The following is a 24,561-nucleotide window of genomic DNA, read 5'->3' as shown; positions in this document are numbered from 1 at the left end:
TGTTTGAATCCTGATAATTTTGTTATTGGTTAAGCCCTATGATTTTGTAAATATATAATTGTGGAATATGAAAAGATTACCTATACCATATGTAATGAGCTATTTGTTAAAATGGTTAAGATGTTAAGAGCCTACTGCATATTAAAAAGAAAATTTTCTGTTGCAGAATTTTCTTTTTTTCAAGGTAGGGGGGAGGATGGGGTGGTGGTAGTGTGGGGAGTTGATGGAGTCCATGCATGCAGACTTCTATCTGAACAGTTGACCTGTTGAATGTACTGCTCGGTGCACTGACTTTGGATTCAAAGCTTGTATTTTTTCTAAGACAGTCCTTTACTGGAAATGGAAACAGAAAGCTTCAGAGTTCTGGGGATGTCATAACTGGTTAGGACCAGTTAAAACAAACAGTCATATGATCAGAGGTGTGACCAGAGACATTGACTGGAGCTCACAATTCAGTTTTACAAGATTACAGACTGCAGTGTGGAAACCAAACAGCAAGATGTTGTTGAAAAGAAAAAGAGACAAGCTGCTGTAATTGGAACTTGCTTTTCTAGGAGCTGGCCCTCGGAAAATACAGATTGTTATCGGTGTTTCTGGTGCCTTAAATAGTTACTTAAGGCAACACCGGTGAAGCTACACCATCAAGACTATTGTGGGCAAAACTACGGAAGTTCCAGAAGGGTGTGCAGTTTTGGTGGAGATGGTATCGGTAGAGTTCAGATTGCAGAGGAACTGCTGTCAAATGGAAATTGGCATTTGCATCTTGGAAGACGGGATCTGGAGAGCTGCTTGAAAAGTTCAAAGATCTGAAGGACTTTGTGGCCATAACTGGTGCTATTTCTGCTGAGAGGACTGCCTAAAGACGCGTGAGATTCTTCTGATGAAGGGTCGCAGACCTGGAACATTAACTCTGTTTCTCTCTCCACAGATGTTGCCAGACCTGCTGAGTATTTCCGGCACTTTCTGTTCTCATTTCACGCATGAGATTGTTGCATCTGATAATTAAAATTTAATCTTTAAGTTATATATATCTATATATATATGCTATATTATGTGATTGAACTGTTATGTTTAATTTTTGTTGGTTTTGGTTTACGTGTTAAAGTAAAATTTCTAAAAGTGAAATCATTTTTTCTTCCAAATTGGGGTCAGATGGTGGATTGGACTCTTTTGTTTTGTGATCTCCACGGGGATCATAACATTAAGTATTACACTGTTTGAACTCCTTAAAAACAACATATATTTTCTTTCATTCACTGCTAATGGTAAATTGGCCATGCTTGTAAAGTGGACTTTATACTCATGCTGACTTACTAACTTTAGACAATGGAAGGAAGAAAATACAACTGAAAGTTTAGATGATCACTTACTGTTTGCTATGTTGGATGCTACCACAGTGCTATTACTATCATCAAGCAGCTATCATAATTGCTTTCAGAGCATGACGGGCTCCCCATGTTACTTTTATTTTTAGTTATTTTTCTTTTTTACATTCTTTACAACTTTTTTTTCATGTTTATTTCATTTCATCTTAGTTTGTTCAGTTTGCTTACCCACTGTTTTTTTCATGTTTGGACTTGCTGCTGTTCTACCTTCAGTCCGTTAACGCCCTATTTGTACTAAAGCTTTGTCTTTCAACACACCATTAACATATCGTTTGCCTTTGCTCCATGACCTTTTGGTCAGCTATGTGGCCTTGTTCAATCTACACCTCCTTTGTTATCTCTTGCCCCCCCCCCCCCCCCCCCCCGCCTCACTTGCTTATAACCTTTGACATTTCTAATATTTGCTAGTTCCGAAGAAGGGTCACTGACACGAAACGTTAACTCTGCTTCTCTTTCCACAGATGCTGCCAGACCTGTTGAGTGGTTCCAGCATTTCTTGTTTTTATTTCAGATTTCCAGCATCCGCAGTATTTTGCTTTTATCATAATTGTATACCCTTGCTTCTCCTAAATTGGAACTGGCTTACTGAATATAAAAACAAATTGTAAGACAGGGTATTTTATGACTGTTTGAGAATTGATTTTACCATTTTCTTGCTCTGGGAATTCTTAAAAAAGAATTAATAGAAATTGGTTTGGTGCATTCAATGTAATAACATCCAATACTCTAAGTGACAGTACAATAAAATAACACCAAACAAGCTGGAACACTGTTACTTTATGCATCCTAAATTCAAACAAAGGACTAAGGTTTAAGAATGCGCATTACCCTTTTAATAGAAGATGATTGTACAATGATTGCAATCCTACCATGTAGTATAAAGAGCTTGCCTTCCCAACCAAAATCCCACTCACGTGTAAATCTCATCAGTCTATTAAGTTAAAAGCAGACATTCCTAATTGGTTCCAGAAGTTTTTCTTTCTCTGAAGGAGGGGGAGGAGAGGAAGCTGATAATGAGCAACTTTTTACAGGAGGTGGCTGTGAGCAACAGCTAGTTACATTGATAGAAATAAAAAGCAATTTTACGGTCAATTGGTTTGAGCATCTGGAATTGTATATTGCAGAGTAAGGTAATGCAAGGCGATAGAGCTCACACACAGCGCAAAGAACTCCAGATTAACAAATCCTTGCAATCTTGGGAATTAAAATAAAAGCTAACACTATTTTGTGTGGTCTAACAATCACTTTTCAGCACATGTAAACATCTAGTAGTTGTAAATCCCTTCTATGAGTAGTGCACCCTGCAGCACATTCCCACATTTATATAAATTTACTATGGATATGCATCCCTCCTACTGAGAGTGATATTGCTTTGTATGTTAAATTGCTGCGTTAAGTGTACCCCTAAGAGAACCAAAAGTGTCTTGTGAATTTCATGAGCAGTGGCATTGCTAAGAATTATTAACAGTTTTTCTCAAGGACAGTATTAAGCCGAAATGAGTAACTGCACCTCTGTCCTATTTCAGATGATTCATGGTACTGCAGTACTGAAAGTGGTGCAGAAATTAATATTGCTGAGTCACTGCAAGAAATTCCACTATGGGCCTGGGCACATCACCTGGCATAATTCTTGAATGAGGCCTGTAAAGTGGAGTGAAATTCAGTTCTGCCAGGATTCCACCGAGAGGTGAGGAGGTTGAAAAATTCCAGTGAGGGACCCAGCAGTGGGGGAGGTGGGGAGTGCTGAATAGCAAATCTTCCAATCCACTCCAGTGCCAATGGAGTGAATTTGGGGGTTTGCTGGTTTCCTTAGGAAATCCTGCCCAGTACGCCACTTGACAGGCCCAACAGAGCCTTACAAGTGCAAAACCCACTCCAACACTGTTAACGACTCAACTCCCCCAATTTGGGACAGAGTGGGCATTCCTGGACGTCAGCAAAACGTATTTCCCATTCTTCTTACATTTCTGCCAACAGAGCTGTGTTATTGAAATTCTGGTCCAGCAGTCTTCAGAAGTAACAAAAGCTACTTTAATAATACAAAAGTGCAGTCATAAGCAGAGATTCTATTCTATCAGCTCACCAGGAAACAAAAATGTACAAATTTACCTATCTGTTTCAGCAGTAGAATGAATATCCACACTATACAACATGGCAGAAGAATGTTCAGAATTAGCTGCCCAAAAATTTGCACAAAACTCTACGATGCTCCTTTACAGATTATAATATTGAATACCTCAGTGAAATCCTGCTCAAGTTACAGCAGTCTCAAACTTGCATAAGTTAAACAAAAGTGTCATGTTTACAATTAATGTAAGCATATTTTATGAGCATTTTACTCTGGGCTTAAAATGCAGTCTAACCATAGAAATGATAAGTAAGCTGGCAGATATTATGATACTGTTATTCACAGTGCAGCTGGCTTTGAAACTATTGCAGACTTGGAGCCCTCTGTTTCCAGTATGCCCATATCCAGCTCAGAGTTTTCCTGTTGTTCAGACATTTTCCCCTCGCAAATTCATGTCCAACTGTCAAAACTCCTAGAAACGTTGGACGTTTCTAACCTTTGTTTCACTGATGTTTACCCTCTCTTTTCGGTGTTTCCTCTTTCATAGTTTCCTTTTCTGAGTCTACTTCACTTCTTTGCTTTTTTTTCTCTTTCATTTCTCCAGTTCTGTTCTTCTACAATTTCTTAGATCATTCATGCCTCCAGAATTGCTTTCTTCACTTTCCAGTCTCACTGCTTCAACTGTAGATAACCTTAGTAGCTCTTTATTGCCTTATTTTTGTCACTTGGGCACTCTCCCTCATCCCATTGCTTCTAATGGCAGATGTCTCTTCCAAAACCTCTACCTCCTGCCCTGCAAACTTCTCTACTGATCCTCTCAAATGCAATCAAGATAATTTCAACAGCACCTTCTAGATCTGCGACCTATATCACAAAGAAGAGCAGCAAGATCATACGAACACCATTAACTCCACATTTCTCTCCATATCATGACTTAGATATATCCTGCTGTTCATCATTCCCTACCAAACACCATTATGGGAAGACAAGGACTGCAGCATTGCAAAGGGAAGGCCCACCACTACCTCCTCGAGCCAACAGAAATGATTCCTTTGTCAGCATCACAAATAGGGAAACAAAAATCTGATGTTTCTTAGTTTCATTTTCATAACGTGGGTAATTCTGACTTTTAGCCATAGTAAAAAAATCGGTGATATCGAATTGGCAGCCTCTTTTACACCTTTCCCAATTTTTATTTCCATTGATTTCAAATGAAAAGAAAATCTGGAGAGACGTAAAGCGGGTTGCTGAATTGCTTTCACTGATTTTAAATTATTGGCTAAAGTCAAAATTAATTCCCATGAGGCAGGAACATACTGGCTTGACAGCTTTCAGAATCATTGCTTGATTCTTGCTGTGAGACCAAGAGCCAGCAGACATTCCCACAGCCAAATCAGGTGGGTAACAGATAGGGAGACTGGGTTCTAAGGCAGGAATGTGGTCAGTTAAACATCTCATGTTAGAAATACACAGACTCCAATTATTGGAGTTGGAATTCCTCTTTGTTTTTCTTCCAGTAGTTCCACGTCTGAAATCAAAACCTCAGAAAATGTGGAAATTATGATTGGCAGAAGCATCACAAGAAAAAATTGTTAAAATGTGCCAAAATAAAAGGAAAACAATACACAGTTTAAAATCAACTAAAGTATGAGTTTTCGAGAGACTTTTACTTCTTATTGGCAGCGGTGTAAGTAATGGACACTAATGGAGTATGTATTGTGAAACATTAATTTCACAGAATAAAATCTATAAGAGGGTTTTCCGGGAGCATTGCCATGAGCCAGGAGCAGTGCCTCAGACGGCTACGTTTCACAAAGGAGGTCGTGACGGCGTTGTGTCATGACAACCTGGAGCCTCCAAACAGGGTGAGGATGGCCCTCGCAGTGGCTGTGAAGATCACAATTATACTTACATTCTATGCAATGGGATCCTTGCAGTCGGGAGCAGGCGACATCAGCAACGTATTGCAGCTAGCAGTACATAGAAGATCAGGGAGGTGACGGATTATGTACAGAAGGAGAGGGGACATTATCCTCTTCTCCCTGAGAAGGAAAGACCAGGACGAAAAGGCATGTGCGTTCATCAGGATAGCGGGCTTCCCGATGGTGCAGGGTGCCATCGACTGCATGCATGTGGCTCTGCGGAGGTATACAAAATTATGAGGAGCATAGATAGGGTAGACAGGAAGAAACTTTTTCCCTTAGTGGAGGTGTCAATAACCAGGGGGCATAGATTTAAGATGAGGGGCAGGAGGTTTAGAGGGGATTTGAGGAAATTTTTTTTCCCCAGAAGGTGGTTGGCATCTGGAACACAGGGGGTGGTAGAGGCAGGAACCCTCACAACATTTCAGAAGTATATAGATGAGCACTTGAAACACCATAGCATACAAGGCTACGGGCCAAGTGCTGGAAAATGGGATTAGAATAGATAGGTTTTTGATGGTAGGTGCAGACAAGGTGGGCCGAAGGGCCTGTTTCTGTGCTGTATAACTCTATGACTCTATGACTCTAAAAGTATACAGCATTTCCAAAAGGTCTGATGAGATTTGAAAATAATGCTAATGAACTTTTTGAGGAACTCAAATATGAATCTTGAATGTGTTGCACATTCTTTGCAAATGAAGTTCATTGTCCTTAATATACAGGCCTAGTTCTTGTTTTCCATGATGGTTGATGAGGATGATAAATAAATTAATCACCATTGATTAAAATGCACGAGGTATCATCCTGGAAGATTACAATCAAATATCTATTCTCCATAAATCTGAAGTGAATATCAAATCACTGCTGAAACACAAAAGATTTAAGTGCCTGAAAATTATTGTAAAACTAACAATAACAATGCTCATATTGAATTTTCGGTCTTCTTTACTGGTGTAACTGTAATTTTTAGTTTTTTTCTTATCTGGTATATATATTTCCTTTATTTAAAAAATGAAGAAGCACAATGGTTTGAGCACAATTCATGGAAAAATCGGGTTTCTCAACCATGCTTACAATAATTTTAGCCTCAAGCCAAAACAGTTCTTGGCATGGTAAAAATTCCCATTTTGTCAGCCATTATTGGTTAAGTAGGAGACTTTGTTTACTAAAAGTAACAAAATGACTACCTATAAGTATCCCTGCTGTTTGCTGGGCCAAAACCTTAGCTAACAGTGATGGAATAGGAAAATCACTAAATTGTGTAATTTACAACCTCGTTCAGCTTCTGGTCCAAATAGTGATTTAGTGGCTCATATTCTTCATAGCCAATATCCAATTTGGTTTTAGTAGTTTGGCAACTGCTCTGAGCTACCTCTTCCTAAACTTAGAAAAGTAACAGCTCAATCCACACCTACATTTCCATCTGTTTTGCCTTTTCTTTAATGTTTCTTTGATACAGCAATAGACACTGCAGAGAATTCACTTTATTTCATGTTTGCATGGTCTAAGATACAAACTGCAGTGGTGATACTGAAGCTAAAATTTGCTTTAAGATTTGTTCTGTATTGCTATCGTTTTAACCAATTAGGTGATAGGACTTTAATAAATGCTATTCCTTTATTCATGTACCCTACCTGTTATATCCTGGCAAGACAGTTCAAAAGCAAAATATTGTGGATTCTGTAAATCTGAAATACAAACAGGTAATACTGGTTGTGAGGAAAGGTCACCAACCTAAAACACTGGCTGGGATTTAATGCAGAGGCAGTGGCCCAGCCTACTGGCTACAAAGTCAAGGTAAGCCTGTCTCCGCTGGCCCAGGAAGCCACAAAGCAATTTTGCATGGCTCAGGAAATAAGTTGCCTGTCCCGCCTCCAAGAGCTGCCAGCCAATCAGAGGTCTGGCAGCTCTTCAGTCCCAGCAGTGCCACCGGGAACGGTGGCTACTGCTGGGACTGCAGCAGTCCCCACACCCAGCCAACAATGGAGGCCTGGAGTAGAGGCCTGCTACCCGACCCGAATCCGACGGGACCCGACGATATGTGTCTGGTTCCGGGTGCGTCGGGCCCATCATCAGGGTACAGCTTTCGGGCTCGGGTCGGGTCGGGCCGGGTCGGGTCGGGCTGAGTCAGGCCGAACACACATGGCAAATGCTCTGCTGGTAAGTATTGAAATAAAAAATTTACCTGAGCTGGGAGTCTGGGACGAAACTGAGTATGCAGTGAGTGAGTGACATCACTATGACATCATCACGCATGCGCTGCAACTTCTTGCAGGTTCGGTGTTAGGATGGTAAGCAAAGGGATGGTCAGGTCGGGTCAGGCACGGGGCAAAATTGGAGGGACTCGGGCCGGGTCAAGCTCGGGCCTGCTGTAGTTTGGTCAGGTTCGAGTCGGGTTTTTTCCCAACTTGAGCAGGCCTCTATCCTGGAGTTCAGGTAAGTGGGGCAGGCCTGCTGGGGCCTGCCTGATCTGCTGAGTGTTTCCAGTATTTTCTGTTTTTCTTCAAAGTTCAAGTCATTTTCACAGTTGAGGAAGTTAAAAGATAATCAGAAGCCAAGGTCACCAGTGGACACTACTGTTTAGGCCATCACAAGAAACATATATATCTCCAAAGTAAGAGAAATTTAAAAAAAACTTGAGTAATTCATTAGAGTTCTGCTGCTATAATAAGTTTCAACTTCTTGAAGTCTGTTTTACAATATAAAGTTAATGATCCAAGAGAATATTTAAAATTGTAAGTGCACAGAGCTGCCTCGTAATGTAGAGGTATGAAATGTTGGGTATTGTAATAAGACTGTAATTTACTCTGGGGGATTCATTGCCTCATTAACCATAAAACACAAATGCTTAAATCATTTATGGATATGTAATGAAACTAAATGAAAGTTAAATTAAAGCCTTATTAATAATCATCATTCATAATTTTTTAAAAAATAATGTGGATTAAAAATTCAGTCCGGCCCATCTTCAGGTGCAGGAGTCATGGCTCACGACCTGCCCGTGCCCACTATCATTGAAGTAGGCATCATGCAAACGCGGTGCTGCCTCCTCATTTACCTGATTGTAGGTTTGGTCCAAGCAGGACTTGAGCTGCTGGCTGCCTCACTGCTCAGCAGGGACTGAGTAGCATGCACTGATCTCATGTAATGCAGCCTGCCTGCTTCTCTTGAAGGCAGTCTGGCCCTCTTAAAGGGGAGTTGCATTTAGTGGCAAGGAGCTGCTGCTGGCTACCGACACTGATCCTGGCTGCCTGTAGGAGCAGCACAAATGGAGCACTAGGGAAGAAAGAGCGCCTTTATTCAGGTGGTTGGACAGGAGGAAAGAGGTCGTGTTTTCAAAGAAGGCCCTCAAGGACCACCTCCAAAGGGAATGGGAGCAGGTGGCCAGGGAGGTGAATGCAAAGAAGCTGGGCCCAAGGAATTGGCAGTAGTGCCACACATGATTGGCATCCTTCCTTCTATGAAAGATGATGGACATGCAGCAAACAATTCATTTAGGTGGGATGTCTTCTCTTGGTGCACTTTTGCTGATGACTGAGAAGGCCAATCCATGAGAGGCAGGTTCTGCCACAAGTGCTGTACGTAAAGCTGCCAGGTGACACTGTGAGTTGTTGTTTTTTGACGTTGGCACCAGTTGCCAAGCTGCTATAGCAACTGGTCATCATGGTAGTGTACACCAGTCCACAGGATGTGTTGCCATTTCTCTCTTTCGCCAACTAGTGACTCCCAGGTGTGATAGGGCCTTCATGTCACGCTTGTAAGCATCCTTGAAGCGGAGCTTTGTGTGTCATTGGTTGTCTTGCCTTGGCTACCTCACCATACAGAAAGTCCTTGGGTATGCGACTGTCTTCCATCCTGCGGATGTGTCCAATCCACCAAATCTGCCTATGTTTGATTAGGGTCAACACACTTGAGAGCTCTGCTTTGAGAGGACTGCCATATTTGTGATTTTGTCCTGCCAGGATATACCCAAATGCACCACAGACAGCAAAGATGGAAATTATTCAACGTCTTTTCCTGGTACCTGTAAGTCGCCCATGTTTCAGAACCACACAGCAAGGTGCTGAGATCATAGGCCTTATAAACCATCAGCTTGGTCTAAAGGGTCAGTACCATAGGGCGTTTAATTACCACAGGTCATCAAGGTCAGTGAATGCATCTTCAACGGACCTTGTATCCACCGCACAACCAGCCCCTCACGCTGCTCAATTTTTTTTTCTTAAAAAAAACCTAATTCGTAAAATTTGTAAAAATACATTACATAACAGTTCAAATTTGACATTACATAAAGTGCAATACAGAACAGTTTCTTCCAATACAGTTCACGGGGTGTCTGAGTGTGTCAGAGAGTGTCAGAGAGTGATAGAGAATGATAGAGGGGCACTCAGGGGCTGCAGCCAGGCCAGGCAGAAAGGATAGTTCATGTGCCTTTACAGGTTATATTTACAAATACATTTACATTCCATATCAAACATTCTTTGGTGTATACAGCCCGAAGAGTTTGACAGGTTTCATCCCCCCATCACTCACCCATCAGCAGTCCCGTAGGATTCACGTCTAAAATTCAAATACTCCACCTCACCCTTACACATATTCCAGTGATGCCAACCTCACACCCAGCTCCCATTGCTTCCACATACCTTCAGCTATTCAACTGTGGTGGCACATCACCCAAAGTAACACAATCACTGGTATTCTTCTCTCTCTCTTTCAGAACAAGATAACCCATAACCCCTGGGACTAGAGAAGAACCAGCAGGGGACAAGAACGCCTGCATCTTCTGAGTCCTATGGAGGAGATAGTGATCCACGTCACGGAGCCAGCTGCAACAGCGCCCGTGGCTTCCGGCATCACTCAGAACATTGAAGATGACGGTATGCTCCTGTTGATGCCCCTTTTCAACACCCAGCTCACCCCCCATCCTGCTATCTGGCATGATAAACAAGCTGCAGATGGTGTGACCAGGGACCTCCTGCTTTCCAAGTCGTCCCCTTCCCTCACCCCCAACTTCCCCTTCTGATTTTCTGCTTTCAGATACTTAAGAATTACCACCTGTCCAGCAGCAGCAGTCACAGAAGAAAGAAAGAAAGCAACACCACAGCACTGATTAAAAAGCCCGATTACTTCATCTGACACTGGCAGTCACTAGCTCAGATACTGGCACTGCATGTACCTCATAGGGCAGTATAGTGTACTGGTCTGCAAGTGCTGAGTCACCGGGCACTCAGGGGCTGCAGCCAGGCCAGGCAGAAAGGATAGTTCATGTGCCAGCTCACCGGAGGGCGAGGTCGCACATGGGTTCTGCTACAGGAGACTCAGATGAGGACCTTGATGGGGCAGCATACAGGAGAACGCTGATGAGCATGCACACTGAGATACTGGATGTATTGGCTGGCCTGCCAGACAGCCTGCTGTCACTGTCTAGGAGCATGGAGGAATCCGGCTCCAACTTGGCAAAGGGCATCACACAGAACTTTCCCTCTCCACAGCCTCTGCTCCATCTCCCTGTTGTGCTGCAGACACAGAGGCACTGCAACTGCTGACCCCATACCTTTTGCAGCCTTTGTGTGGACAGGTCACCTAAAGCAGAATCTAGCAACTCACCACAACACCTCCAAAAACACTTCACAATACTTCCAGACACTTAGTACTGGCATAAGTTAGTCTAAATCACCTTACCTGCACAAGTTGGGTGCGTGTCTCTTTAAATAACGCTAGGAGGGTCCCTCTTGCAGCTTTACAAATATTGTTTGATAAGTGACAAGTGAATACGTCGAGTGGCCTTGCTTGGTCCAAGTTTGTAAATCATGCATCAAATCAACCAGAATAGCTGTTTGCCATCACCATCTGGCCAGCTGGGAAGCTTCGGGTGAATGTATGACAAACTTGGGTGAGCCCACTTCCTAGCATGAAGGGTTGTGCGCCTCACTCAGATGGCTTTCAGCTTTTATAGTGCTGGCTCCAGCAGTGCTTCGGGACCAAATTTCTCGCCCTCTCTTAATGGGTCAGAGTTGGGCTGTTTTCCAACAATTCTACAGTGCTCAGCTGCACTCACAACTTCTTCAATAATAGAACAGTTTATATCAGACTACAGCAGAACCTGGATAACATCCAGGCTTGAGCTGTCAAGGGCCAGGCAATCACCATCTCAAAAAAGAAAATGCGCAGCATTGTCCCACTGATATTCAATGACACCAATGAATTCCCTTCCATTACCATCTTGCAGGTTGTTATTGACTGGAAGCTGAATCAGACTGTGGCTGCATTGGCTGGGTACCCTCACCTGTGACTCACCTCCTGACCTCTCAAAGATGCTCCACCATCTACAAAGCTTAAGTCAGGAGTGCAATGGAATATTTACCATTCAACACTACAACAAAAAAGACAGAGCATTTTTTTTTTTGGTACTCCTACTATTCAAGTCAGTATCTACCTCTTCCATCAATAGTACATTGTGGCTGGTATATGTCTGATCTATAGGACACACTGCAGCAACTCACCAAGCTTACTTTGACAGCACCTCCCCCTCCACCCCCAGAAGCTTTACAATGGAGATTAAGAGCAGCAATGTCATGAGAGCATCATCGCCTCTAAGTTTCTCTTCAAGTCACACACCATCCTGACTTGGATATATATTACTGTTCCTTCATCGTTGCTGGGCCAATATGCTCCAACGTTCCCCCAATACTATTATGGAAGAACTATTAACACAAAGACTGCAGTAGTTCAAGAAGGTGGTCTACCATCACCTTCTTTAAAAGGGTGAGCCTGTGATATCCAAGCAGCTGAAATCGCTTTATACAGTTCCCACCCATGAAACTCTTCAGGCAAATGCTAACCATGAACATTTACCATTTGTTTTTTTCACAGATTACGTACAATCATTCTATTTTGGACTCTACCTAACCCATTTATTCTACAAGTCCCCCTATACCACATTTTCCCTTCCAAAAGAAACTCCAGAAAGTCCATAACATTAAAAAAACAACGCAGAAGGAGGCTACTCAGCCCACTGTACCTATGCCTTCGTGCACTGTTCCCTGACTGATTGCCTTCTTTGGCATGATCAACTTGTTCCACCTGGGTCTCAGCAGAACTTGAGATCATCCGAATAAAATCCAACAAAGCTCAAAACCAAGAAATTAGAAGCCAAAAAAAAACAATGTTCCACAAAGCATTTCACCATATCTATTTGTACTTATAACCCTCAATCCCATCCCAAACCAGATATAAATCTTGTGCCCTTTTTTTAAAAAAAGGTGTTTCCATAGCATTAACTCAGAGCCTATTTCACATATTTATTGGCTAGGGAACGTAATGGGACAGGATCGGGGGGAATCCTCATAATGCCAAGCTTTTCGTAAAACTTTTAAATTTTATTCCCATGCCCTCAGGTTTTGCTGTGCAAACGGAACACATTAACTGGTGGTGGCAGTCAATCAATTTTAAATTGTATTTTCTTCTTTCTTTCTGAAATTAATCCAGAACAGAAATCATTGTTGGGCACAAAACCCTTTAAAGTGCACAAAACCATCCACATGCTAGATCCTAGATCCATGTTGTTTCATTTAACTGTTGGCGGTCGAAGTAAAACTTTCCACCTAATAAGTTAAAAATCCTTTAAAACTCTGGGATCACCTGTCATGCTAGTCTGTATAGGATTGCAACCATGCTATACGTTATTACTCACAAATAAATGAATGAATTTGTATGACATTTCTCTGTGCATTATCTTAACAAGGGCATTGACCTGTCTATTTTAAACATGCTAATGTCTCCTTTAAGTTAGTGAACAGAGGTGCTTCATACAAGCATATTAATTTGTCCAGTACGAACATCTTTTTGCATTTTCAACCCATATTTCTGGACATGGAACCATAGCAGTTTGCAGCACACAAGGAGGCCAGTTAGCGCATCATGTCTGTGTCAGCTTTTTGAGAGAGCAATCTGAATCTGCCCCACTCTCTCTTCCTATAACCTTGTTTCTTGCAGTTTCAAATATTTATGCAACTGTCCTTTAAAGGAACCATTCCACATGGCAAAATATTCCAACACATGTGAAAAGTAATTTCTCCTAATCTCTCTTCTCTATTTCTTACTGACAAATTTAAATTAATGATTCTTTGTTATTGGCATACCACGCAGACGAAATAGAGGTAAAAACTGGTATGCATTGCACCCATTTTTATTTAAGCATAAAATCCGTACAGACAAATTTAGCAGTAAGACAAACTCCACCCAATCTGCAGGTATATTTGAGCTACTGCTAAATTCATTGAGCCTGGTTTTCTTAGTCATCCCAGGCAACCGCATAAAAGAGACATTGGACCGCTCACCAATGCTTCATAAGGCAGTGATATCATCATGAATCAATTGTGACAGATGTCAGTACAACTCAAAGGAAACCCTCAGCTGACTAAGACCTGAACCTGCTGCCAAATGGCTCCCACCATCCAGGTTCCCCTTTGACAATAAATTCAGATCATTCACTTAACTGATTTTGAGCTCTCTTCAACTATCAAGGCTATTCTTCTACTCTCTAGCACATACATTTCCCTGCCTATCATTGTGTCCATTACAAACTGAAGCATGTCAATTACAACAAATCTGACCATCTTGCCTCCCCATTGATCTAATAAAGGTTCCTTGCGGACTCAGTGCTCTGAAGAAACACCAGCTTCAGGTATTGCAGTAAGCCACTTTGTTAGTGGCACAAATTGGCTGCTTTGACCCTTTCAGCTGCAGCTGGATTTTCCTCCCTCTCCTCAAAGGCAGTCTGCCAATGAATGGTATTAATAGCGCCAAGAGTCCACCATGAATATGTACTGAGGTTACACGGAGGAAAATTCGGCTCATTCTTGGCAAAGTTACACTGACACGCAGAAGTACAGTTTGGTGAAATTTCAGTGCCAAGCCCGTTACTGAGAAAAATCCAGCCCTCTGTCTTTTGTAATCGCCTGGTGAAGATGCACTGCACCTTTTCCATTGCTTTTATATCCTTTCTACAATGACGTATTGTAAACTATACCACTCAACAGTAAGAACCTGCGTGAAATAATTTCAGCAGTAATGCTTTAATCATATACACTATTCTGAGCCATTTTTACAAATTTTGCTACAGATACATTTTAACATTTTTTTCCATTATTGTACTCAGTTAAATGAAAAAAAATCACTTACTTCAGTCACTAGTTTTAAAGGACCAGTCAAGGAACCCAGTTCAAGAAAAAGGAAAACACAGCATCGGATGGTTTCCAGAATAGCTACTCCTGATCTATTAACATTGGAAACAACACACTTAACTATTAATGAACATTAAGAAAACTGAACTGCAAACATGAACAGAAACAAACATTTTTACTTGTAATGGAGAAAAATTAAAGTGTAAAAATGATCTAATATTAGAAATAGAAAAGGATGCAAAGCATGCAAGACTGAGAAAAATAATGGAAGACTGATGCAATGAGGCAATTTCAATAACAGGTCTAAGTCATTTCTAAATGGTTAAAACTAGTACAAATTACAACTGAAAGGTCAAGTGTTAATTGCACTTACTGCAATTGTCTGAGGTCATTTGCATAATTAATCACAAGGTGCTAACTCAGATGTCTATGAAGGGCAGTAGTTACAGGAGAGGAAATTGTGTCAGTGAAATTTGAAAGGAATGAAATCAATTAAAGAAGTACATCACAATAAAGCAATACAAATTCAAAACGTCTATGGAGTGTCTCAAATGGCGTTTCAACTCAATAGCTATCTTTGCCCAGGTTTAATGATCAAGGAATTAAGAACTGACAGACTCCCAAGTCGTGGGAGTCAGTTGCCAGCATTCGCCAGAGCTGGCGGGCAGCCATAAAGACAGGGCTAAATTGTGGCGAGTCGAAGAGACTTAGTAGTTGGCAGGAAAAAAGACAGAGGCGCAAGGGGAGAGCCAACTGTGCAACAGCCCCAACAAACAAATTTCTCTGCAGCACCTGTGGAAGAGCCTGTCACTCCAGAATTGGCCTTTATAGCCACTCCAGGCGCTGCTTCACAAACCACTGACCACCTCCAGGCGTGTATCCATTGTCTCTCGAGATAAGGAGGCCCAAAAGAAGAATGATCAAGGAATTAAGAACTGACAGACAAAAAGAGAAAGAGAACCCATGTGCAGGGATAAGTCTGCAGACCAGACAGAACAACACAGCTTTGCATTTTATGGTTACTGAAGTCAAGGAGGTGCTTGCTTCACAGAGTCAACCCCATGGGTCACATTCCATCGGGAGATGCAGCCCAGTTTCATGTTACAGCTGACTGTCACTGTCCCTGCATCTGTCAGCCCTATACTCCACTGTAGCTGCAGTTGTCCTTACAACCCTCGCAGAAGATGGCACAGTTCTCCTTTTTGTTGAACCAGATCCTGAGCAGACCACTTAACAGGACCTGTGCCAGGTCAATGTATCAGGGCTTGTAGAAATGATTGTTGGCATCTTGGGAGGTACAGTCTATCAGGCAATACTGGCTCTTATTCATCATGGCAGGCCTTCTTTCATGCAGTATTGCATAATGCATGACATGCGTTATGAGAGTGCTTCTAAACCAGGCATGATAATGGCTAGTCAGGAATTCATACATGTCTTTGGAAAGTGGAGCCTTCACTAGTAGCATGCAAATGTGAGCCGATTTCACAACTGTCTGTAGATCAATTATGCAGGTATTAGTTAAAAAGCGTGGAGCAAATCTTGGACGTCCTGCCTGTCTGGCATCCTTTCGTGGTTCTTTCTCTTCCTTAGTTGTTAGCCTTGGTTCAGTGTTAATACTCTTCCCTTTGAGTCAGAAGGTCATGGGTTCAAGGCACACGCTAGAGATTTGAACACGTAACCTAGATGGACACTTCAATGCAGTACTTTATTGAAGTTCCTACCACCTTTGGAATAAGGCTGTATACTCAACCTCAGATCCAACTCGGAACTTGTGCAGAGCTAAAAATAGCTGGAAATTAAGCATAATTGATTTCCACCTAATTTAGTGCAAAGCTACATCTCCTCTGCAACTGCTTTCAGAGAGCAACGGAGATGAAAATCAACTTATATATTGGAAATGAGCAATAAAGTGATAAACAGAAAGAAAATGATGAATTAAGGGAATAAATGGAGACGGACAAAAAGAAAGAGAACCAAGTATTTTAGTGACATAAAAAAATTCTTACCTGTTCTCCATCATCAATCCAACAGAAGTCAACGTCAGCATTAAATACCCAATTCCTAAGAGGATCGTTATTTCTGATAGAGTCTGTTTAACCAAGCAAAAAACAAATTATTTTGCAAAACAAAACTTACTCTGAACAACTGAGGTTTGAGATTATTAGATTAAAGGATTTAAACAGATTTGGAAACAAGGTGGATCCGAAATTATACATTTATTTAGCAGATACAGAGTACATCTTCAGGCCATAACATCGTGACATCCATCTGGAACATTTAAGCTAAATTATAACATGTTATTTTATCGGACAATCCGATCCATCGAATATGCAAACATTACTTTGTTTTCTATGGTAAGTAGAGCCATTTTAATTCATTTTCATTATGCTTTTAAAAAATTTTTTTATTCGTTCATGGGATGTGGACATCGCTGGCTAGGACAGCATTTATTGCCCATTCCTAATTGCCCTTGAGAAGGTGGTGGTGAACTAAAGATACTGAATATTGCTCACTGAACCATGAAGACGCTAAACTAAATATCCTAATGTGGCAGTGTAGGAGCGGGAAGCTGCTGACCAAAGGAATAGAAAAGAAAGGACTAACATTAATGTTGCATGTTATCATATCCTCAGAGCACTGCAAAGCATTGATGTTATGTAGACAAATACAACAATCAAATTGCACAGAGCAATGTCTCACAAAAAGAAATGAGAAGAATGACTAATCTGATTGTTAGTGATGTTGGATGGGACACTGGGAGAACTCCCTACTTTTCTTTGAAAAGAACGTTTTACATCCACCTAATCAGACAGGCAATGCATTGGTTTAAAGTTCCATCTGGAAAATGGCACCACTGACAACGCAGCACTCCTTCAGTACTCTACTGAATTGTCAGCCTAGAGTCGGGGAAGAGTCAGACTGGCAAACATACAAACATATGAATTTATGAACATACGAATTAGGAGCAGGAGTAGGCCACTCAGCTGCTCGAAACTGCTCCACCACTCAACAAGGTCATGGCTGATCTGATTGTAACCTCAACTCCACATTCCCGCCTACCCCCAATAACCTTTCACCCCCTTGCTAATCAAGAATCTATCTACCTCTGCCTTAAAAATATTCAAAGACTCCGCTTCCACGGCCTTTTCAGGAAGAGAGTTCCAAAGACTCACAAACCTCTGAGAGAAATAATTTCTCCTCATCTCTGTCTTAAATGGGTGACCCCTTATTTTTAAATAGTGATGCCTAGTTCTAGATTCTCCCACTAGATGAAACATCCTTTCCACATCCACCCGGTCAAGACCCCTCAGGATCTTATATTTTTCAATCAAGTCGCCTCTTACTCTTCCAAAGTCCAGCAGATACAAGCCTAGCCTGTCCAACCTTTCCTCATAAGACAACCCGCCCATTCCAGATATTTGTTTAGTAAACCTTCTCTAAACTCCTTCCAATGCATTTAAGTTCTTCCTTAAATAAGGAGACCAATACTGTACATAGTACAACAGATGTGATCTCACCAATGCCCTGTATAACTGAAGCATAACCTCCCTACTTTTCTATTCAATTCCCCTTGCAATAAACAATAACATTCAATGAGCTTTCCTAAGTACTTGCTGAACCTGCGTATTAACCTTTTGCAATTCATGCACTATGACACCCAGATCCTCTGCATCTCAGAGCTCTGCAATCTTTCACCATTTAGATAATATACTTCTTTTGTATTCTTCCTGCCAAAATGGACAATTTCACATTTTTCCCACATTATACACCATTTGCCAGATCTTTGCCCACTCAATTAACCAATCTATATCCCTTTGTAGCCTGCTTATGTCCTCTTCACAACTTAACTTTCCTACATATCTTTTGTGTCATCTGCAAATTTAGCAACCATACCTTCGGTCCCTTCATCCAGTCATTTATATAAATTGTAAAAGGTTGAGGCCCCAGCACAGATCCCTGTGGCACACCACTCGTTACATCTTGCCAACCAGAAAATGACCCATTTATGGCTGCTCTCTGTTTCCTGTTAGCGAGCCAATCTTCTATCCAGGTCAATATGTTACCCCTACACCATGAGCTTTTATTTTCTGCAATAACCTATGATTTGGCACCTTATCAAATGCCTTCTGGAGGGAGGGGGGAATCAGGAGAGATCGTAAGGTTGGTGGGGTGGGGGGTGGTCAAATGATCGGGCTAGATGATTTGCTTAAGGGGCCAAGGGAAGCAATCCTACTTCTCATAGCCCACAAATAGTGCTCTAAAAAGCACCTTCCTGCTGGATCAGCTGCTCCCACCTCCATTTAGCTGCTGTGCATACTGAGCCCTGGGAAACCCAGCTGGCCAGTCAAATTTAAATGCTGCCAAAATCTCAGGAAAGGAGCCTTATTAATACATTATAATTATGGACCCGCCTCTCCAGAGCTGCCTGTGGTTAAAATGGTAGTAGGTGCATTCGTGGTGAGTGAGAGTCAGGTATGTCAGAGTGCGTTATTTGTGTCTCTGTGTAAAAATTGAGCAGCTCCATCTTTATTACAGGCAGCTGACAGTGACATTTCAGTCAGTGATACTGCATTTGCGCATGTGTGTGTTGTCCGTAATCTGGAGGTTGTCTTGTCAACAAACTTGGCCATAGAATACACCTCATAGTATAATGGTACCTCTATTGTTTCTTAGCTCTAACCAGATAGATTCTATCCTTGACCCCTCTAGGATATCCTCTCTTTCTTGAGCACTGTAACATTCTCCTTAATCAATACTACCACCCCTCCTCCTTCCTTTTCTTTCCTGTCCTTCCTGAATACCTTGTATCCAGGAATATTCAGTACCCAGTCCTGCCCTTTTTGGAGCCACGTTTCCATTATCACCCACATCATATTCCCACGTGGTTAGCTGCAGCTGGAGCTCACCAACCTCATTTACCACACTCCATGTGTTCACATACATGCACTTTAGACCTAATTTACATCTTATTGCACTCCCTTTTACTTTGACCTCACCTACCACCTTACTATTTCTTACTCTAGTGATATCATCGCTCCCAATTATTTGTGCACCTTATTTTTCCTAATGTTACATCCTTGTTCCCATCCCCCGCCAACTTAGTTTAAATCTTCCTCAATAGCACTAGCAAACCACCCCGCAAGGACATTGGTCCCAGCTCTGTGGAGGTGCAATCCATCGGCTGCTATAGGTCCCATCTCCCCCAGACCTGGTTCCAATGTGACGGGAATCTAAAACCCTCCCTCCTGCACAATCTCTCAGCCACACATTCATCTGCTCTATCCTATTTCTACACCACTCGTGCTTGGTACCAGGAGTAATCTGGAGATTACTACTTTTGAGGTCCTGCTTGCTAGTTTCTTTCCTAGTTCCCTATAAACTGTCTCCAGGACTTCATCCCTCTTTCTACTTATGTTGTTGATACCCATATGGACCAGTGACCACTGGCTGTTCACCCTCTCTGCTCATTTGGGCAAAATAAGGCTGGATATCACAAAGTAATAGACAAAGCAAATTCCACTGGCTTAGCTCAATTTCAATTCTCTACTTGAAAACTTATTAAAAAATAGTGAACACTCTGTCCCTTTTGTGAGCTGACTTATTTCTTTTTTTTGTATTACCTTTCTTTCAGACTAGTTATAAATGCAAAAACTGCCCTCCAGCATTTTATAGTTTCCAGCACCAGGCCATGAACTGTGTCTGAGAGACCACTACTCAAAATCTGTCTGCTAATATATCCCTTTGTGTCCGAGCAAAGGTGGAGGGCCAAGACACTGACTTCTTCCCTGTAGTGATTAGCCATTTACCAATAAAACCATTTTCCTCACCTCACCCCTTGGATGTGTGTTATAAAGGCTGGGGTGGAACTTTTTCTTGGGCAGTAATGTAAAATGGGCAGCATCGCATCAGTTACTCTCTAGACACTGCTTGGCCAAAGAGGTAGGTTTTAAGGAGTATCTTGGAGGAAACAGAGGTAGAGAGGGGGAGAGGTTTACAGAAGGAATTCCAAGGTTTAAGGCCTTGGCAGCTGTAGACACGGCCACCAATGATACAGCAATTAAAATTGTGGATACTGGCTGAGTGTTGTAGACTGGCACATACTGAGGTCCAGGACTAGGTGCTGAGGGACACACTAAAGCTTGGAGCAGCCACCGGAAAAGCTCCCTGGGGAAAGGTCACCATCTAAGGCCCTCCCACCATTATATAATGAGGGGCTGGAAAATGCGTAAAACCCCTCGGCTTGTATGCTCCAGAGGACGTTTGACATGAAATGTATATATATATTTCAGGAGTGGTCCCTCTGGATTGGAAAGTTGCACATGTCACTCCACTTTTTAAGAAGGGTGAAAGGGGGAACCAAGGAAATTACAGACCAGTGAGCCTGACATCTGTGGTGGGCAAGTTGCTGGAGTCTATAATCAAGGATAGGGTGACTGAACACCTAGAAAAATTACAGTTAATCAGGGACAGCCAGCATGGATTCATGACGGGAAGGTCATGCCTGACAAATCTCTTTGAATTTTTTGAAGAGGTGACTAAGGTAGTGGACAGGGGAATGTCTATGGATGTTATTTATATGGACTTCCAGAAGGCATTTGATAAAGTCTCACATAAGAGACTGTTAACTAAGGCAGAAGCCCATGGAGTTGAGGGCAAATTATTGACATGGTTAGGAAGTTGGTTGAGTGGTAGGTGACAGAGAGTGGTGATAATGGGTAAGTACTCTGATTGGCAGGATGTGACTAGTGGTGTCCCACAGGGATCTGTGTTGGGGCCTCAATTATTCACATTATTCATTAACGACTTGGATGATGGCATAGTAAGTCATATATCCAGATTTGCTGATGATACAAAGTTAGGCGGCATTGTAGACAGTCTAGATGATAGCATAAAATTGCAAAGAGATATTGACAGACTAGGTGAGTGGGCAAAACTGTGGCAGATGGATTTCAATGCTGGCAAGTGTGAGATTATCCATTTTGGACCAAAAAAGATAGAGCAGGGTACTTTCTAAATGGGAAGAGGTTAAGTACAGTGGATGTCCAAAGAGGCTTGGGGGTTCAAGTGCAAAGATCTTTAAAATGCCATGAGCAAGTGCAGAAAATAATCAAAAAGGCAAATGAAATGCGAGCCTTTATATTTTATTTAGAGATACAGCACTGAAACAGGCCCTTCGGCCCACCGAGTCTTGCCGACCATCAACCACCCATTTATACTAATCCTACACTAATCCCATATTCCTACCACATCCCCACCTGTCCCTATATTTCCCTACCACCTACCTATACTAGGGGCAATTTATAATGGCCAATTTACCTACCAACCTGCAAGTCTTTGGCTGTGGGAGGAAACCGGAGCACCCAGCGAAAACCCACGCAGATACAGGAAGAACTTGCAAACTCCACACAGGCAGTGCCCAGAATTGAACCTGGGTCGCTGGAGCTGTGAGGCTGTGGTGCTAACCACTACGCCACTGTGCCGCCCAAGAGGACTGATGTATAAAGACACAGAGGTCATGCTGCAGCTGTATAAAACCCTGGTTAAACCCCACTTGGAGTACTGTGAGCAGTTCTGGGCACCACGCCTTAGGAAGGATATATTGGCCTTGAAGGGAGTGCAACGTAGGTTTACAAGAATGATACCTGGACTACAGGGGTTAAGTTACGAGAAGAGATTACACAAATCAGGCCCGTTTTCGCTAGAATTTAGAAGGTTAAGGGGTGATCTGATCGAAGTCTTCAAGATATTAACAGGAAAAGACAGGCTAGATAAAGATAAACTATTTCCACTGGTTGGAGATTCTAAAACTCAGGGGCATAGTCTAAAAATTAGGACCAGACCGTTCAGGAGAGATGTTAGGAAGCACTTCTTCATGCAAAGGGAGGTAAAGGTTTGGAACTCTCTCCCACAAACAGCAGTTGAAGCTAGAACAGTTGTTAATTTTAAATCTGAGATAGCTAGATTTTTGTTCAGCAAAGATATTAAGGGATATGGGCCAAAGGCAGGTATATGGAGTTAGGCCGCGGATTAGCCATGATCTCGTTGATTGGCGGGACAGGCTCGATGGGCTGAATGGCCTACTCCTGTTCCTATCTTCCTATGTTCCTAAATATAATCTATAATGGCAAGTGTCGTGAGGCCTCTCATGTACTTAATTGAAAGAAACTGATCTGTATTGCACTCCAGGTAATGCCACAGTTGAACTGTTATGTAATGTACTTCTACAAATTTGATGAATAATGTATATTTTTGGGAAGAAAAAAAATTAAAATCGGGGTGCTCAAGAGGCCAGAATTAGAGGAGCACAGACGTCTTGGAGGTTTGTGCGGCTGGAGGAGATTACAGAGATAGGGAGGGGTGAGGTCATGCAGGGATTTGAAAACAAGGATGAAAATTTTAAAATCGAGGCATTGCCTAACCAGGAGCCAAGTAGGCCAGCAAGCACAGATGGAACTTGGTGCAAGTTAGGACAAGGGCAGCAGAGTTTTGGATGACCTCTAGTTTCCGGAGGGCAGAACGTAGTGGCCAGCCAGGAGTGCATTGGAATAGTCAAGTCTCGAGGTAACGAAGACATGAATGAGGGCTTCACTAGCAGATGAGCGGAGGCAGGGGCAATGTTACAGAGGTGGAAATAGGTGGTCTTTATGATAGTGTGAATCATCTCAGGCTCTAGTATGATGCCAAGGTTGTGAACAGTTTGGTTCAGCCTCAGTTGCCAGGGAGAGGGATGGAGTCGGTGGCTAGGGAACAGAGGAACAGAGTTTGTGGCAGGGACCGGAGACAATGGAATATTTAATTGGAGGAAATTACTGCTCACCCAGTACTAGATGTCAGACAAACAATCTGATAATTTAAAAGCTTTGGAGGAGTTGAGAGAGGAGGTGAGGTAGAGTTGGAAATTCGTACATATGGAAACCGACACTGTGTTTTCAGATTATGTCACTAAGGGACGGCACGTAGATGGGAAATAGGAGGGGGCCAGGAGCTAATGGGTGGGAGCAGGAAGAGAAGCCATTGTAGGTGATTTCTTAGTTATGGTTAGATAGGTAAGAATGGAACCAGGCAAGTGTAGCCCCACCCAGCTGTATGACAGTGGAGAGGTGTTGGAGCAGGATGGTGTCAAAACTGTAGCTGCAGACAGCTCAAGAAGCAATAGGAGAGCTAATTTACCTTTGACACATTCACATAGGATGTCATTTGAAATTTTGATATGAGCCGTTTTGGTACTGTGACAATGGCGGAAACCTGATTGGAGGGATTCAAACATGGAGGGAATAATGGGCACAGATTTTGGAGGCAACATGTTCAAGGACTTTGAAGAGGGAAGTGATGTTGGAGATTTGGCAAAGACGCAGGGGGTCAAGGTTTTGTTTTTGAGGAGAGGTGTGATGACGGCAGATTAAAAGCAGACGGGCAACAGTACCTGAAGAGAGAGAACTGTTAACAATATCACTAATATGGGACGAGGAAGGGAAGTTGGGTGGTGAGCAGTTTCATGAGAAAAGGGTCAAAGGGACAGATGGTGGGTCTCACGGACAAGATGAGCTTGAATAGGGCATGACTAGGAGAGAAACTAGAGAAAGATGCGAGTTCAGGGGTGGAGTAGGGGAAGCTTTCGAGGCAGCTTGGCCTGGTGAGCTGGTGGAACATAGGAACCTGGTAGAGGCATCTGATCGATGGTCTCAATTTTACTGACAAACAAGTCAATGAGCTACTTGTACGTGATGGAGGTGAGGGTGGAGGAGACAGGGGAGACGGGTTTAAGATGGTTTGCAGTAGAGAAAAGAAGGGTAATCTTTGCATTCCAGGATGATCCTGGAATAATGAGCAGTTATGGCAGACGAGACAAGGGTACAATAGTGCTTTATGTGGTCCAGCCATATCTGCCAGTGAATGGCTAAACCAGTTGTCCGCCATATCAGTTCATATCTGCATTCCTTGGACTTAAGGGAGTGGCTATCAGGGTTGTACCAGGGGACTGGCCAGGGTGAGAGATGGTAATG

General features: G+C 42.4%; 1 protein-coding gene across 3 annotated transcripts in view; it reads right to left on the bottom strand.

The window, feature by feature from the left end:
- Window positions 1-24,561, bottom strand: part of agmo (alkylglycerol monooxygenase) — a 479,661-nt gene that overhangs the window by 95,795 nt on the left and 359,305 nt on the right. For all 3 annotated transcript variants that reach the window (XM_068009453.1, XM_068009461.1, XM_068009444.1), the window contains 2 exons: window positions 16,564-16,646; window positions 14,556-14,649 (listed from right to left, as the gene is read on the bottom strand). In XM_068009453.1, coding sequence (XP_067865554.1) covers window positions 14,556-14,649; window positions 16,564-16,646 — 177 coding nt within the window. The remainder of the gene's footprint in view (window positions 1-14,555; window positions 14,650-16,563; window positions 16,647-24,561) is intronic.

This window comes from Heterodontus francisci, chromosome 2 (assembly GCF_036365525.1).
Source record: "Heterodontus francisci isolate sHetFra1 chromosome 2, sHetFra1.hap1, whole genome shotgun sequence".
Taxonomy (NCBI): domain Eukaryota; kingdom Metazoa; phylum Chordata; class Chondrichthyes; order Heterodontiformes; family Heterodontidae; genus Heterodontus; species Heterodontus francisci.
The sequence above is the reverse complement of the archived record's forward strand: the minus strand, read 5'-3'. Positions and strand labels throughout refer to the sequence as shown.